Source organism: Chiloscyllium plagiosum, chromosome 9 (assembly GCF_004010195.1).
Source record: "Chiloscyllium plagiosum isolate BGI_BamShark_2017 chromosome 9, ASM401019v2, whole genome shotgun sequence".
Taxonomy (NCBI): Eukaryota; Metazoa; Chordata; class Chondrichthyes; order Orectolobiformes; family Hemiscylliidae; genus Chiloscyllium; species Chiloscyllium plagiosum.
In genome coordinates this window covers 76,810,671-76,829,043 of record NC_057718.1, presented here as the reverse complement: position 1 = coordinate 76,829,043, position 18,373 = coordinate 76,810,671, and the positions used below count along the sequence as shown (strand labels likewise).

General features: G+C 40.6%; 1 protein-coding gene across 4 annotated transcripts in view; it reads right to left on the bottom strand.

Annotated features, from left to right (window-relative positions):
• cep43 (centrosomal protein 43) overlaps positions 1-18,373 on the bottom strand; it is a 112,261-nt gene that overhangs the window by 74,073 nt on the left and 19,815 nt on the right. For all 4 annotated transcript variants that reach the window (XM_043696268.1, XM_043696269.1, XM_043696270.1 and 1 more), the window contains exons 2-4: positions 12,203-12,256; positions 11,333-11,387; positions 2,908-2,996 (exon numbers count right to left, since the gene is read on the bottom strand). In XM_043696268.1, coding sequence (XP_043552203.1) covers positions 2,908-2,996; positions 11,333-11,387; positions 12,203-12,256 — 198 coding nt within the window. The remainder of the gene's footprint in view (positions 1-2,907; positions 2,997-11,332; positions 11,388-12,202; positions 12,257-18,373) is intronic.

Here is an 18,373-nt window from a genome sequence, read left to right as displayed (position 1 = left end):
CACCGCCTTCCTAACCTGCAATCTTCTTCCTGACCTCTCCGCCCCCACCCCAGTCTGACCTATCACCCTCACCTTGACCTCTTTCCACCTGTCGCATTTCTGACGCCCCTCCCCCTCCTCCCTCCTCCCTACCTTTTATCTTAGCCTGCTGGACAAACTTTCCTCATTCCTGAAGAAGGGCTTATGCCCGAAACGTCGATTCTCCTGTTCCCTGGATGCTGCCTGACCTGCTGCGCTTTTCCAGCAACACATTTTCAGCTACAATACTGAGGTACATAGTACTGGACTAGATAGGATTAAGGTGCATAAGGAGGTGGTATTAGCAATTCTGGAAAGTGTAAAAATAAATAAGTCCCCTGGGCTGGATGGGATTTATACTGGCACTCTTTGGGAAGCCAGGGAGAAGACTGCAGAGCCTTTGGCTTTGATCTTTATGTCCTCATTGTCTACCAGGATGAGTGCCAGAAGACTAGAGGATAGCAAATGTTGTCCCCTTATTCAAGAAGGGGAGTAGAGACAACCCTGGTAATTACAGACCAGTGAGCCTTAATTCAGTTGTGGGTAAAGTGTTGGAAAGGGTTATATAATAGATAGGATTTGAAATCTTCTGATTAGGGATAGTCAACATGGTTTTGTGAAGGATAGGTCGTCCCCCAAAAATCTTATTGAGTTCTTTGAGAAGGTGCCCTAACAGATGGATGAGGGTAAAGCAGTTGATTTGGTGTATATGGACCTCAGTAAGGTATTTGATAAGGTTCCCACGGTGGCTATTGCACAAAATGCGGAGGCATGGGATGGAGGGTGATTTAGCAGTTTGGATCAGAAATTGGCTGGCTGAATAAAGACAAAGGGTGGTTGTTGATGGGAAATATTTATCCTTAAGTTCAGTTACTAGTGGGGTACCACAAGGATCTGTTTTCGGTTCACTGTTGTACAACATTTATATAAATGACTTGGAGGAGGGCCTAGAAGGATGGTTTAGTAAATTTGCGGATGACACGAAGGTCAATAGAGTTGTGGATAATGACGAAGGATGTTGTAGTTACAGAGACATAGATAAGCTGCAGAGCTGGCAAATGGAGTTTAATGCGGAAAAGTGAGGTGATTCATTTTGGAAGGAGTAACAAGAGTGCAGGGTACTGGGCTAATGGTAAGATTCTTGGTAGTGTAGATGAGCTGAGAGATGTCGGCGTCCACGTACACAGATCCTTGAAAGCTGCCACCCAGGTTGATAGCGTTGTTAAGAAAGCATACATGTATTAGGTTTTATTGGTAGAGAGACTGAGTTTCGGAACCATGAGATCATGCTGCAGCTGTATAGAAGTCTGGTGCAGCTACATTTGGAGTATTGCGCACAGTTCTGGTCACCGCATTATAGGAAGGACTTGGAAGCTTTGGGAAGGGTTCAGAGGAGATTTAGTAGGATGTTGCCTGGTATGGAGGGAAGGTCTTACGAGGAAAGACTAAGGGACTTAGGGCTGTCTTTGTTCAAGAGAAGAAGGTTGAGAGGCGACTTAATTGAGACATAAGATAATCAGAGGATAAGTTGGACAGTGAGAGCCTTTTTCCTCAGATAGTGATAGCTAGCACGAGGGGACATAGCTTTAAATAGAGGGGTGACAGGTATAGGACAGATGTCAGAGGTAGTTTCTTTACTCAGAGTAGTAGGGGCGGGAACACACTGCCTGCAACAGTAGTAAACACACCAACTTTAAGGGCATTGGATAGGCATATGGACAAGAATGGAATAGTGTAGGTTACATGGGCTTCAGCTTGGTTCCACAGGTCGATGCAACATCGAGGGCCAAAGGGCCTGTACTGCGCTGTAATGTTTTATGTTCTAATGGCATTGTGGTTCAACCCACAGCAGGTGAACTGCAGCGGTTCAAGAAGGCAGCTCACCACCTTCTCAAGGGCAACTAGGGACAGGCAATAAATGCTATCTAGCCAATGATGCCCACATTCCACAAAAATGAATAAATTAAAAAACGCCATCTGGAACACGGCACATTACGTTTGCCTTTATGAAAAAGGTTAGGATTTAGCCCACCTTCTTCAAATATTTCGCAAGAGCCTGGCCTTGTCCCTAACTTTAGTTAATTAATAAAACTTGAATTAAACTTCAGTTTAATGTTCATCACTACTGACAATATCAAAATTCTCATAAAAACACAATGTGTTCTGGCCTATGCTGAACTCACAGGCCCACAATAGTGATTGCCTGTTCATGTACCTCTGAATTGGCCCAGCAAGCTGCTCAGTTGTACAAAACCACTACAGAAAATTAAAAATGGGATAAAACCAGACAAACCTCCCAGCACAGACCTAGGCACCAAAAACAATATTGATCAAGGTGTGCCCAGTCAACACTGCAAAGTTTCCTTACTAATAACTAGGGACTTGTACCAAAACCACAAGAGCTATCCTATAGATTAGTCAAGCTTGATATAGTGGTACTCATCAAGCCACCTCTATCATCATGTCCTGTCCCAACAGCAAGACAGACCCACAGAGACACTGCTACAGAGATACAATAAAATGTTGGAAACCAAAGGTGAGGTATTTGGAAATTTAAAAATGTGATGGTGAGAAATTTGCAAAGAACTTACAAATATTACAATTGTGACCACACTGCCAAAGTATTTATTTGGCTGTGAAGCACAAAGTAGTATCTTGAGGTTATGAAATGGGTTATAGAAATGCAAATTCTTTACATTCCCTCTTTCTGCATTGGGATGTGTAGGTGTAGATGACATTTTTAAAGAAAAGATATTTTTTCACCATTAAGTTTTGTCAGAAATAAAAATATAGCTGAAAGAGTAACAAGCTCAATATTTTGAATAAGGCTTGACCACCCTAAAGTCTATGACTTAATGTTTAAATTTTTAAAAAGTGAAATTGACTTACCGTGTTTGTTTCTGGTCGGAATACTGCCAAAGTAAAGTCCAGATTGAAAAATTGGAGAAATTCAGCAACAAGACCAGCCACCAAACGCCCTATGAAGGAAAACTGTCTGTCAAATTCTGAACAAATTTACCAGTATGTTTCATATATGGAATGGTTACAGCAAAAGAGGATATCATTTGGCCAACTGCGTTGACCCTGGCTCGATGCAGAGAAACTCAGCTAGTTTTACACCACTGTCCTTTCTGCATAGCCTTAACTTGTTTTCTCTTCAAGTAGTTATTCAGTTTCCTCTTTGATGATATGGGTTAAATCTGCCTTTACCATACTTAGATAGTGCATTCCATATTCTAATCACTCATTGCATAAAATAGGTTTTGTTCCTTTGCCATTCACCTTTAATCAGTGCCTTCTGCTTCTTTACCCTTCCAAAATGGAATGACATCCTGCTCGGGAGATTTGTTAAAATCTCTGTTCAGATTATTTTCTGATAACCACTGGAGATGGGACTTGAATGCCAGCATTCTGACCAGAGGCAGGTACACCATCACTCTATCACATGAGCCCCAGTATCTATTATAATCAAGTTGTTGCCAGATATGGTATGACACACCTCTGGGGCAGATAGAACTTGAACCTGGGTGTCCTGGCTCACAGGCATGGTCACTATCACTTCACCACAAGTCTCACTAGAATGTGATTTTGCAGGTCTCATCATGTTTAGAAATTTCCAAATTAACTTGTTCAGAATTGTTAAGACTGCATCAATGGGCTTTTAACTTGGCTAAGGTAGATTCATGACTTTTCTGTCACAAGATAGACTTGTTATCCAGTCTAGGCATATTTTGCAATCAACCTGTTTAGAATTATCATGACAAACCTGTGGAGCAGGACTTGAAGCCAGGTTTCCTGGATCAGAGGCAGCAACACTATAACTACTACACTACATGACAAGAATGCTTAAGCAAATATCAATAGCTTCTAATCTACCTGCTCGGATGCGCTACTGTAAACTTATGGAGTAGGTGGGCCTTGAACTTGGGCCTTCTGACTCCTATATAGGGATACTCCCATTGAGCTACAAGAGATTTTATCATCTACTTTGGAGTTAGATATTTTTTAATCAACCTGCTCAGAAATATTAATACATACCTCTGAAGCAGAAGGTTCTTGAAATTAGGCCTGCTGGCTCCACATTAGGGACACTACCATGACACCTCATGAGCCCTTTGCAGGAGGTACCTTTCAGTTCAAGGTAACACTGGACTCAGAAGAGCCTGTTCCACCTAGTTTTTCTCATTTTACATATTTCTGGACTCAGAGTCATGCAGCACAGAAACAGACCCTTCAGTCCAACATGTCCATGCTGACCAAGTTTCTCAAATGAAAATAGGCCCACTTGCCTGCATTTGGCCCATATCCCACTAAACCTTTCCTATTCATGTACCTATCCAAATGTCTTTTCAATGTTGTAACTGTATCTGCATCTACAACTTCCTCTAGCAGTTCATTTCATATATAGAAGAACAGCAGCTCATTTTCCGCTGGGGAGTTCCACAGGTTTTTGGACTCACCATCTGTGTGAAAAAGTTATCCTTCAGGTCCCTTGTAAATCTTTCTCCTCTCACTTTAAAAATATGCCCTCTAGTTTTGAACTCCCCCACCCTAGGGAAAAGACTTTTCCTATTCACCTTACCTATGCCCCTCATGATTTTATTAGCCTCGATAAAGTGACCCGTCAACGTCCCACCTTCCAGTGAAAAAGGCCCCAGCCTACCCTTATAACTCAAACTCTCTAGTCCTGAGGTGGAAAGTAACCCAAGCCTCCTGGCTCAGAGGAGGGACACTATTACTGCTCCAATAGAAATCCGCCAAATATCTTAAGGATTGTTATGAATCAACCTGTTTAGAGATGTTATCGCACACCTCTGGAGCAGGTGGGACCTAAACCCAGGCTTCCTGAGTCAGAGATAGGGACACTACCAGACGTCTACTTTGGATATTTTGAATCAACCTGTTCAGGAATGTTATTAAAAACGCTTGTGCAGTTGGAACCTGAATCCAGGCCTTCTGGATCAGAGGTTGAGACAGTATCACTGCATCACAAGAGCCCTAGCTCTTCAGGATAATATTTTCTAATCAACCTATTCAAGAATGTTATTAGATACCTCTGCAGCAGATGAGACTTGAACCTGTGTCTCCTGTTTTAAAAGTAGGGACATTACCACTATGCCACAAGAACCCTTCTTACGTTAGAGAGAGGTCCCAGTGATTTTGAATGCCTGTAACAAATTTACTCTCAAACTAAAACACCAAAAGAACTGCAAATGCTGGAAATCAGATACAAAAACAGAAATTGCTGTAAAATCTCAGCAGGTCTTGCTGCATAGAGTCATAGAAATGTATAGCATGGAAACAGACCCTTCGATTGGAACCCGTCCATGCCGACTAGATATCCTAACCCAATCTAGTCCCACTTGCCAGCACCCGGCCCATATCCCTCCAAACCCTTCCTATTCATGTACCCATCCAGAAGCATTTTAAATGTTGCAATTGTACCAACCTCCACCACTTCCTCTGGCAGCTCATTCCATACATGTACCATCCACTGTGTGAAAAAGTTGCCCTTTAGGTCTCTTTTATATCTTTCCCCTCTCACCTCCACATTTCTTCATGGTTGCCTCCTCAATTGCTAGTAGGAGCTTCCTATTTTCAATTTCAAGCCAATTACCATACCACTCCCTCCATCTTGATTCTAAATCCTCTACTCATCTACCAGCTTCCTCAGCAAGTTCTCATTCCTTAGGATACCCTGCCTATTCTTGATTCACCAATGATCTTGCTTTCTCCACCTTCCTGAAAACTCATTACTCATGTTCGCTACACTCAACAATATACACCAAACCGCTGTCTTGATAAGTACTTTTCTCAAGACCTCTACTCATTCCTATGTTAAGCAATTTTTCATCCGTGCAGTGAAATCAGAGTTAATGTTTCGGTTCCAGTGACGTTTCTTCAGAACTGATGGTAGCTAGGAAAACATTGTTTATATGCAAAAAAGGGGGGGTGGGAGGGGCAGGGAGTAAACAATAGGTGGAGAGAGAGCCCAAAGAGAAAGAACAGTTGGAAAGACAAAGGAGTGGATAACAGCCAGTCTAGGAGAGTGAATGGCTGCTAATGGGGACTATTAGTGGCCAACAATGAGTAGTTTGTAATAGTAGACCATGGGATAACAAGGTCTGCTGTTGTGGTAAGGACATGGAAGAAAGTGCCTCAAGCCCTAAAATTGTCAAACCTGGTATTGAGTCCAGAAGGTTGTAGAGTTCACAAGCAGAAAATGAGGTACTATTCTTCCAGTTTGCGCTGAGCTTTTGAGACTGCAGCAAGCCTGAAACAGAGATTTTGGCCAGGGAACAAGGTGTTACGTTGAAGTGGCAGGCAACCAGAAGCTTGGTCTTTTTTGCGAACAAAACATTGGTGTTCTGTGAAGTGGTCACCCAGTCCACTCTGCATTTAACCAATATAGAGGAGACCATACTGTCAGCAGCAAATGCTGTATACGTGATTGAGTGAAGTGCAGGTCAAGCATTATTTCACCTGGAAGTTGTGTTTTGGCCCTTAGATATTAGGGAAGGAGGAAGTAAATGGGCAGGTGTAACACCTTCTGCATTTGCAGGGCAAGGTGCCATGGGGCTGTGAGGGATTGTTGGGAGTGAAAGAGGAGTGGACTAGAACGTCCATGAGTGAATGGCCCTTGCTGACAAGGCAGGGGAGGGGAATGGGTGTCTGCGGGTGGCATCCAGCTAGAAGTGGCAGACATGGCAGCTAATGATTCTCTGGATGCTGGTGGGATGGTAGGTGAGGACAATGTACCAGAGAAACAGTTGTGGGTGGAGGCTGGAATAGGACTTGAACAAAGATACATTCGACGTATCCCACAAAGAGACAGACGTAACTAGGGGCCATGCAGAAATCCATGGCCACCGCTAACCTGAAGAATAAGTTACTCTCGAAAGTCTCTTCTCAGAGTACAGCCGTTTCTCCAATCAATTCATGTAACTCACGTCCTTTATTGTCTGATCAAATTTTATAAATCTTTCTGTACACTCACTCACTCCTTCACATCTCATGTACAGTAAGGAACCCAGAATGGGACACAATAATTTAGTTGAGTTGTCATGTTTTATAAAGATTCCCAATAACCTCCTGTCTAATGCACTACATACCCTTATTCATACATAACATAGAAAATCCTGACTCTCATGCTCCTGAATTGCTTACATCCTGAGACTGAGTAATCCACCTGGAGACATCAAGTGTGGCTTTAGACTGTTCTCAGAAAACCTTCAGTATGCTGTACTGCCAGACAAATTCAAGAAAAATGCCAAAATCAACACCAGGAATCCTTCACTGCATTAATTGGTCTGACCAAAGCATTTCACTCTAATTCACAAAGCTCTGCGATTGCAGTCCAAAGATCTGGATCTCCGACAAACTACATCATAATTCTGCAATTATGTCATTTGAGTTGACGATCTGAAACACAGCTACAAAATCCAAACCAGGATTAAGGAAGACTATGTGAAAGTCTCCGAAGTTCACCTTAAAAGATCACTGCCTTCCGGTGTCAGTACTAAATAACACCTAGAATGGAAAACTAGCTTCAGTCACCTTCGTGCCAAAATGATCACAGAATCCTTACAGTGCGAAAACAGCCTATTTGACACAAGTCCACACCGACCCTCTGAAGAGTATCCCACCCAGACCCATTCCCTTATCCTATTACTCTACATTTCCCCTGACTAATAAACACATCCCTGAACATTATGGGCAATTTGGCTTGGTCAATTCACTTAACCTGCATATTCTTGGAGAAAACCCATGCAGACAGGGTAAGAAAGTGCAAACTTAACACAGACAGTCACCCGAGAGCTGGAATCGAACCCGCATCCCTGGCACTGTGAGGCAGCAGTGCTACCCCAAAGTTGCAACACCTGGTATTTACCAATAAAATTCTTCATAAATCATAGAAGTATAGTGTACTGATAGCTTGTCATCTCACACTTAGTCGTAGAGCTGTACAGCATGGAAACAGAACTTTCAGTCCAATTCGTCCATGCCAACCAGATATCCTGAATTAATTTAGTCCCACTTGCCAGCATTTGGCCCATATCCCTCTAAATCATTCCTATACATTTACCCATCCAAATGCCTTGTAAAACATTGTTCTGGCAGCTCATTCTACACATTCAACACACTCTGCATGAACAAATTGTCTCTTAGGTCCCTTTTAAATCTTTCCCCTCTCACTTTAAAACCTACACCTTCTAGTTTTGGATTCCACTGCCTCTGGGAAAAGATCTTGGCTATTCACCTTGTGTATACCCCTCTAGATTTTATAATCCTCTGTAAGGTCACCTCTCAGCCTCCAACATTCCAAGGAAATTAGCCCAGCCTATTCAGCATCTCCCTAATGCTCAAACCCTCCAGCCCTGGCAGCATCCTTGTAAATCTTATATGAACCCTCACATTACACAATATCTTTCATATAGCAGGGTGACCAGAATTGAATGCAATATTCCAAAAGGGGCCTAACCAATGTCCTATACGGCTGCCACATGACCTTCCAACTCATATACTCAAGTCACTGACCAATAAAGGCAAGCATACCACACACCTTCTTCACTACCCTGTCTACCTGTGACTCCACTTTCAAGGAACACTGAACCTGCACTCCAAGGAAACTATGTTCAATAACACTCTCCAGGACCTTACCATTAAGGGTATAAGTCCTGCCCCGATTTGCCTTACCAAAATGCAACATCTCACATTAAACTCTAAACTAAACTCTAAATTAAACTCCTCGGCTCACCAGCCCATCTGATCAAAATCCTGAGGTAACCTTCTTGGCTGTCCATTACAACACCAATTTTGGTGGTCATCTGTGAACTTATTAACCATCCGTCCTATGTTCACGTCCAAGTCATTTATATAAAAATGACAAAAAGCAGTGGGTGTGTATAGTGGAAAAACTATACTACACCATCCTGGTCATCGTTGGTGTCTGTGGTAAATTATGTAAATTGCTGCATTAAATCATACTTATTTCCACTCTGATTTTAATTGCATTTAGCAAGGAAAATGCTAGGTAATAGTGTCCTCTAGTACTTGCTGAGTTTAAAGTGAATAGCTTGTCAATTATGAGGTTCCTCAGTAATATACAACATTGTTTTTTTTCCATACTGTGCAAAATGGCTTTGCATGGAGGCCCCATTGACAAAGTTTGTCACAGCATTAGCCCTGGTTGGTCTAGAAAGAGTTTTGCAAGTCTATACTCTCTCTATGGTAGTTCAAAGCCTGCCATCAGTCAGATGGGTTTTGGAACAAACCCCCACCTTCTAGTGACATCTGGGAGTTTCCCATTCTTTGATGTAAAGGTGTTTTGTTGGTGGATCTTCCTCAGGGAGCTTGCTCCAAACGGGAGCACAGATACAACGTGAGCAGGTCATTATGGAGCGAAAGGGAGGGTCAACATCTGTGAACCAAACATCGAGAAATATCTTTCTTCAAGGAAACTCCACTAAAATTCAAACACATGAAAATCAACTCTGATGGACTGGAACAGGTTCAGATGGTCAAAAAACATTTCTCCTGTTAGATGCTGTCTTCCCAACTCAAATAGGCAAAACCCCAGGGAGGAAGAAAAATGTTTCAAAGACAGTTGAGGCTCTCCATGGATCATGGCAGCACTGGCATCAATGACTGGGAGGAGCTTTTCACCAATCTTTCAAAATGGCTACAACTTGTTCATCAAGCTGAATCATAGTTTGATACACATAACTTATTGAAAAGGCAAAGCAGTGGAAAAGAATACGAAGAAACAAATCCTGGACTCTGGATCTCACAATCTTGTGGCACACCCTGCCCCACATACCCAAAAAGATCCACAGATCAACCTGTTCAGTCTCAGTTCTAACCCATGGCAAAAATACGAAGAAGACATTACTTGAAATTGAAGCACAGCTAACAACATTTTCATTGTATTAACTTTGCTGATAAACTCATTATGTGCTGTTTTATCAAACTCCATTTGGAAGTCCAGGTTCAGCACAACTATTACATTCAACCTTCTCTGCTAGCTCATAAAAAAAATACAAGTTAAATGATCAATTTGTCTTTAGCAAATCCATGTTAGCTTTCCTTTATTGGGAGAAAGTGAGGACTGTAGATGCTGGAGATCAGAGCTGAAAAATGTGTTGCTGGAAAAGCGCAGCTTAATCGGTCCAAATTTAAGGTGACAAAATTTAATCTCAGATCATCGGTTCTTAGTTTTGTTTTCCCATGTCCAATGTTAAAACCAACTTGTCTGTAATTGCTAGGTTCATCCATAATTACTTCTTTGAATGAAAAAGGTGCATTATTTGCAATCCTAAATCTTCCAGTACTACTTATGTATCCAAGGAGGATTTGAAGGTTATGGCCAGTACCTCCACTGTTCCTATTTTTCAAATTCCTCAGGATCCACAGATGCATCTCATCTGGTTCTGGAAAATTATCAACTTTCAGTACACCCCAGATTTCCTAATACCTCAAATTTTATCAAGTGTCACCCCATCTCATGTTTCAGCTCCTAACTTATCACAATACCTGCTTCCTTGGCAAAAACATATGCAAAGAACTCATTTCGCATCTCATCCACCTCTCTGTCTCTATGCACGCATTGCCCTTTTGATCCCTAATGAGCCCTGCTCACTCTTACTGTTTAAATGCCTTTCAGCAACTTTTAAATTCTCTTTTTATGTTAGCTTGTAGTCTCTTCCCATGTTTTCTTTTTGGTTCTCTTTCTCCACTTTCCCTTATCATCATTCTACATACAGTCACGTTCTTACTTATACAAACAACCTGACAACTGTTATTTCTCATCAATTTCTTTTCGCTATAAAATTTGTCATCCAGACAGCTTTGGTTTAGTTTGTCTTACGTTTCATTTCATAGAAAAATATTACTTACAACCAGAAACATAGCTCACATTTCAAGACAATCCATTGCTCCCTTAGAATTTTGTTTGTCAATCTTTGATTCCAATTTATCAAGGTCAGTTCTATTCTCACAATATTGAAATCACACCACCCCTTCCTTCCCCCACCACCTTCAATGATTTTTCCACTAACTTTCTCTTTATCCTTTTCCAGAGCTAACCTAAACTTCATATATTGTGACCACTCTCTCTTAGTTGGCCTCTCATGCCCCAAATGTGAATGGAAAAATGCCTCAATTTCTTGTTGATTTGGAAACATAATGATTTAGAAAATTTTTCCAAATATGTTTCAGAAGCTATATTCCCCCCTTATATTACAATATTCCAGTGTATGTAGTAGGATAGAGCAGTTTTAATTTAACTTACAAATCCAATTAAAACAATACTTACCATCCTCTGTGTTCAAAAATGTCTTCAAGCTCTCATTAACCAATGGTGTTTTATTCTATAAAATAAATTAGAAATAGCTACTTGAAGTCCACTTTCTACACGATTAAAATTTGTCTTCATTTGTAATGCATTTAAAAAAAACTTCCCTTGTGATTTATTTGTAATGCATTTTTTAAAAAAAACTTCCCTTGTGATTTATTTGCTACTTATCTTTTACCGTTAACTTTGTCCCCTATTCTGTCAAAGATTAATTTGGCTATATAGTTCTTTTCTGATGCCTCTATTTGACTTTACCTTTCTTTCTCAACATCTATTTTTTAAACACTTGTAATTGTGTTTTGTTAAATAAACGTTAGTGTAATTGTAAATTAGAAACAAACATCTGAGATGCTGGGTTAAATAGGAAGCTTTTCCTGAGCAATTTTCACATTCTAGTTATGCAAAGAAATGATGGAAAGAGGTTGAATAACAAAATAAAAAGCATGGAAATTACTGTATTTGATAGTGGAATCCAATGGTTTCTTATCCATCCGAAAAACTAATCTCTACATTCATTTAGCTAATCTTTTTAACTTGGTTAACTTACCTCTAGTGCTTTAAGCTATGCAACATTCGCTAAATAATAACTAATCACACGAACAAATATTGCATATTCACAAATTCTAATTTTAAAAAGCTTTTTTCAAACAATCATTCAATTGCTGGAGCACTGCCTCCCGTAGCATTGCCTTCCATAACACTGTAGGCAAACACTGAATTTAGTTTGTGCTACATAAATACAATTTTGATATTTGACAATTAAATAAAATGTACAGCAATTAATACTTAACAGTTAATTAAAATGACACAATGCTTTGCAAAAACACTCACCTCTACTCTCTCCTGTTCTTCAAGAGCCAAAAATACAGCTGCCCGTAATTCAGCCTGAAATAAGAAATGCTTAGTTTGATTCATTCTAGTTTCTATCGTCTCAAACTCAAAAAGATAATTTTGCATATCTAAAAAGGCTACAAAACATATTCAAGTAAGCTAATTCTCCATTTAGACCTTTTAGTAGCTCATGATTTACATTTGTAAACCAACTAGTAACAAAAATACTTTATCACTTTTTCAACTACTCTAACACTCAACACATGTTCCACCTAGATTTATCCATTCAATGGGCATTTGCTCTTTGTTTACACAAGAGTACATGTTTAAAATGTTTTTGTGAAAAATATTGTTTCTTCTGGATTATTTAGATTGGTTAAAGACAGGGCTTTCTTAACTGTGGGGTCATGAGTTGAGTTTCTTGGATCTTGAATTCCAGGGCAGTAATGGCTGCTGTAGAGCTCTGACTGAGTGTCAGTAGCTACGAGATCCCTTTAAATTCTCACGATTTTTAACAGTGGACATGGACTAACTGAGCAATCTCTAAGGCACAATTCCTGCTCCAAAATGTCAAAAACCACATGACACCAGGTTATAGGCCAACAGGTTTATTTGAAACTGCAAGCTTTCGGATCCCTCGCTCCTTCCTCAGGCAGCTAGTGAGAGAGAATACATTGATTTGTTACTATAAATTCTACATCCAAAGAGTAATACAAACTATGCAATGTATTGAACAAACCGAGCTAGCTATTAAGTCTTTAATCAGTTAGAATGGAGGTGCAGGTTTCCATTGATTAATATGTAAATCCCTGCCCCAAGATAACTTCAGGTTTTATCATAATAAACATGACACCCTAGATCAGACAATGCATTTTAGGTGCAAGACCATGTTCCAAGTCTGTTTGTATCTCATCCTGGAGGCAGAGTGGTGTTATTTCCAAAGTAGGAATTTATAAAATGCCACATTGACTGAATATCTACAGACTGTACTTTTTTAACAAAATTGAATATACCTTGCAAATTCAAATCTCCAAATGCAATTTCACCCCATAAATTTGCGTATGAGGGAGGGAGAGGGTGCATGCATGCTTTAGAGAGACAGAGTGTGTGCAAGTATGAGAGAAAATGCGTATGCCCGCATGAGAGCATGTGTGCAAATGTGAGGGAATATGCCAGTGAGTGTGTGTATGAGAGAAGGTCAGAGAGAGGGTGGCACGTTAGCACAGTGGTTAGCGCTGCAGCTTCATAGCGTCAGAGACCCGGGTTCAATTCCCACCGCAGGCAACTGTCTATGTGGAGTTTGCACATTCTCCCCATGTCAGTATTGGTTTCCTGCGGGTGCTCCGGGTTCCTCCCGCAGTCCAAAAATGTGCAGATTAGGTGAACTGACCGTGCTAAATTGCCCGTAATGTTAGGTGTAGGGGAATGGGTCTGGGTGGGTTGCTCTTCGGAGGATCGGTGAGAACTTGTTGGACCGAAGGGTCTGTTTCCACGCTGTAAGTAATCTAATCTAATCTAATCATATAACATTACAGGTGTCACATAAACCTCCTTTCCTACTCACTCTCTCTCACAGGCATATACTCCCTCATCGCACATTCATATACACTCCCTCTCAACCACACACACACACACTCTCAAGAGCACGTTCGCATGCATGCACACACTCTCCTTCTCTCTCTCACACACAAAGACATATAATTCTGTAAAAATAGTTGGCGATTAAAAGATTGGACGGAATATAAAAGCAGCAAAAAATTACTAAAAGATTAATAAGGAAGGATGAATTGGAGTAGAAACAAAGTTAGTCAAAAATATGAAAACAGATAGAAAAAGTTTATCTAGATAAAAAAGAAATGTGTTAACAAAATCCAAAAATGTGCAGGTTAGGTGAATTGGCCATGCTAAATTGCCCGTAGTGTTAGGTGAAGGGGTAAATGTAGGAGAATGGGTCTGGGTGGGTTACGCTTCAGCGGGTCGGTGTGGACTTGTTCGGCCGAGGGCCTGTTTCCACACTGTAAGTAATCTAATCTAAACAAAATAAGCTTATTTTGAAATGGAGTCTCAGGATTTATTAATGGAAGATAAGGAAATGGCAGAAGAATGGAAGAGATTTGTATTACCTTCACTAGAGAGGACACAAGTAACATCCCGGAAGTAATTGTGACTCAGGGATTGAAAGGGGGCCTTAGGGGAGCAATAAACTTACTGAATAAAATCACAATTCTCAAGAAAACAGATGGAGTAAATCATTGGAACTGCAAGTTGACAAGTCCCCAGGTCCTGATGGATTTCATCCATGGTCTTGTAACCAGTGAAACAAATAATGCATTGTTTTTGGAAAATAAAACCAATTAGATTCAGGGAAGGTGCCGTCAGAGTAGAAAATTGCTAACGTAACTCTTGCATTCAAAAAGGGTGGCAAAAAGTAGGAAACTACACGCCAATTAGCTTAATGCCTGCTTTAGGGACAATGTTAAAGCTGTTACTACATACATTATAATTAGATAAGTTCAATGTAATCAGGTGGAGAGAACGTGGTTTTGTCAAAGGGAAATAATGTTTAACTAATTTACTGGCATTCTTTTATGAATAAACAGAAACCAATGGATATATTATATTTAGATTTCAAAAAATAATTTGATAAGGTGCTACATTAAAGGTTATTACAGAAATAAAGTCTCATGGTGTATGGAGCAATACATTGGTACGGATAGAAGTTTAGCTTGCTAACAACAAGCAGGGAGTAGGAATAAGTAAGTCTTTTTCAGGCTAGCAAGATGTTATAAGTGATATGCAATTGGCATTAGTGCTGAGTCCTCAACTCTTTATAATTCATATAAATGATTTGTATGAAGAAATCAAAAATATAGCAGCTAAGTTTGCTGATTACACAAAGATAGATAGGAAAGTGAGTGGTGAAGAGTTCATAAGGTGTTTACAAAGAATATGGATAGGTTAAGTGAGTGGTCAAAATTCTGGCAAATGGAGTCAAATTGTCTGTTTTGGCAGAAAGACCAAAAAAGCATGACAGCTTGCAGAGCTCCGAGATACAGAGAGATCTGGGTATCCAATGCGTGAATCATAGGAGAGTATGGAGGAACAGCAAGTAATCAAGAAAGCTAATGGAATGTTATGTTCTATTGTGAGAGGAATTCAATGGAAGAGTAGGGAGGTTATTCTTCGGTTATATAGGGCATTAGTGAGACCACATGTAGAATACTGTGTGCTAAAGAGGATGTTAATGCATTACAACAATTGCGCAGACGGTTTACTAAACTAAAACTTGGGATGAGAGGGCTGCCTTTTGTGTAAAGGCTGGATAGGTTAGTATCCACTGGAGTTTAGAAGAGTCAGAGGTGACTCAACTGAAACATACAAGACCCAAAAGGGACTTTGCTGGGTCGAGGTTGAAAGCATGTTTCTTCTTGTGGGAGAATGTACAGCTAGATATCATACTTATAAAATAACCAAGTGCCCATTTAAAACGAAGATGAGGAATCATTTTTTTCCACTGAGGATTAAGAATCTTTGGAATTACCCTCCTTAAAAGACAGTGGATTAAAATTTTCAAGTTTTGCTTTTAAAAGGGACAGGTAAATAGATTCTAGATTACTAAGGGTACAAGATTTTTGGGGCTATACAGAGTCGAGTTTAAAATCAGATCAGCCATGATTTATTGAATGGTGGAGCAGGCTCGAAGCTGAGTGACTTACTCATGTCTTTATCCCTGTATACATTTGATAAAGCTGGAACTAGAAACTTGTCACAATAGATGCCTTTAAGAGGAATTTGTTCAGTGCCGTTTCTCTTGAAGAGGGGTGTTGGCAACCTGGTCCCAAGGTGCCTGCTCCATAGAAATCACAGTAAATAACTTTGGGTTTTTTAAAAAGTTAGACAAAAGAAGCATGAATGGGTGGAATCAGACTCAGAGACAGGTTTTAGTTTTGCTTTCAGTTGTTGAAGTCGGTAGTTTATTTGGAGTTGAGGCTGCTATATACAGCTCTTTCTCTGCTGCTGCACAGCACTCGAGTTCTCTCTCTGCTGCGAGCTTTACTTGGTTGATGTTCCTTTCTCCTGGACTGGAGGAGATAAAAGAGAGTGAAATGGGTTTTGCTGAATTTGCCTCTGCCAAAGGTATGTGTTTGGAAATCTGCTGGTGGTGATCTACTGAAACTGATGATGAGTAAATAAATAATATATTATTAAGTATTTTGATAAGAGTTTAAGTTGTGCCAATTCTTCTTTTTTGTTTGTATTAACTGTAGTGTAAGAATAAAGCATGTTTTGCTTAAAGCCGAGTATCGAATCACATCTGGAACACAGCACTTTATGCTTGCCTTTAAATACAAGTTAGGGTCCTTGATATATTTTGAGGGGGTTTGGTCTGGTCTGTAACACTAGTCTTAGTAATTGTGACAACAAAACTACCAGATTATACAAAAATGGTTTTCTGGTGCCTTGTAAGGAAGGAAATCTGTTGCCCTTAATTGGTCTGGCCTATATGAACACAGTTCCAAAGCAATATCATTGACTCAACTGTCCCCATAAGTTTAGAAATGGCCTGGCAAGCCACTGACTTGTATAAATAACAAAAGTATAACTGGGCATACCATCAGGCATCAATCCAGGCACTGAATACAATAATAGGCATTGCCCAGGCACCTATGCAAACTCTCCCCAAAATCTTGAGACGTGCCAAACTGGAAGAATTTTCCCCACAGACTTGTCAACCAATGGCCTGACATAGTTATACTCTCAGACTTAGACCTTTCAAGCAGTGCCCTAGATGGCTCCATCATCATCATCATTCTGCCTCACTGTGCATTTTCGCATAGATTGCAGAACGTTCTCAATATTAACTCCAAATCCTATAAAAGTTTCTTGCCCATGTCTGACCTGATGACATGAGAACTTCCTCTGCTTACAATCTACTCTTCCAATGAAACGGTAGTTTCATTGTTGCACACATCTTAGAAACACGGATTGTATTAAGGAGGCAGTGTCTGAGACAGGATTTTTGATAGGGAATTTCAAAATCTATAAAGAGTGATCCTAAACTGAGTCAATGTGTAATCTTTGTGGATAGGAACTCCAATCAGTTCTAAATGGGAAAATTTGGAAAGATGTGCAGCTAAAACCTGAGTATCCATGCAGGTATCCAAATTTTCACAACCACTGGATGTCACAGGTCTCCTTACGGTCAATGAAGTAATTTTGAAGTGAAGTCACTGGTAAATAAGAAAACATCCAATATTCAAATCGGAAACTACGATAAAGGCGGCACCTCAAAGTCATTGTGGAGACAGGATGGTAAGGACTGGAAACTAGACATACCAGCTTGTAAGGTTTACAGGAGGGATACAGAAAACAGCAAAGGGAGAGTAGCATTACTGATTGGAAACAGAATCACTTCTATGATAAGAGAGAATGTAATGATGCGAAGCACACAATATGGACTTTATGATGGAACTGAAACCACATTAGCTGTCATATGTAGACCACCTGGTAGCAGCTCAGAAGTGCTAGATTGTATAAATGCTAAAAATAGGGAACTATATAGCAAAGTCTAGATTAGAGTGGTGCTGGAAAAGCACAGCAGTTCAGGCAGCATCCGAGGAGCAGTAAAATCGACGTTTCGGGCAAAAGCCCTTCAGGAATACAGGCAGAGAGCCTGAAGTGTGGAGAGTTAAGTGAGAGGAGGGTGAGGGCGGGGAGAAAGTAGCATAGAGTACAATAGGCAAGTGGGGGAGGGGATGAAGGTGATAGGTTCCGACCTCACCATCAAGCCAGCAGATAAAGGGGGTGCAGTGGTAATCTGGCGCACTGACCTCTACACCGCTGAAGTCAAACACCAACTCGAGGACACCTCTTCCTACCGCCCTCTCGACCATGACCCCACCCTCCCCATCACCAAACCATCATCTCCCAGACCATACAGAACCTCATCACCTCAGGAGGAGATCTCCCACCCACAGCTTCCAACCTCATAGTCCAGGAACCCCGCACTGCCCGGTTCTACTTCCTTCCCAAGATCCACAAGCCTGACCACCCTGGCCGACCCATTGTCTCAGCATGCTCCTGCCCCACTGAACTCATTTCTACCTACCTCGACACTGTCCTATCCCTCCTAGTCCAGGAGCTCCCCACATACGTTCGAGACACCACCCA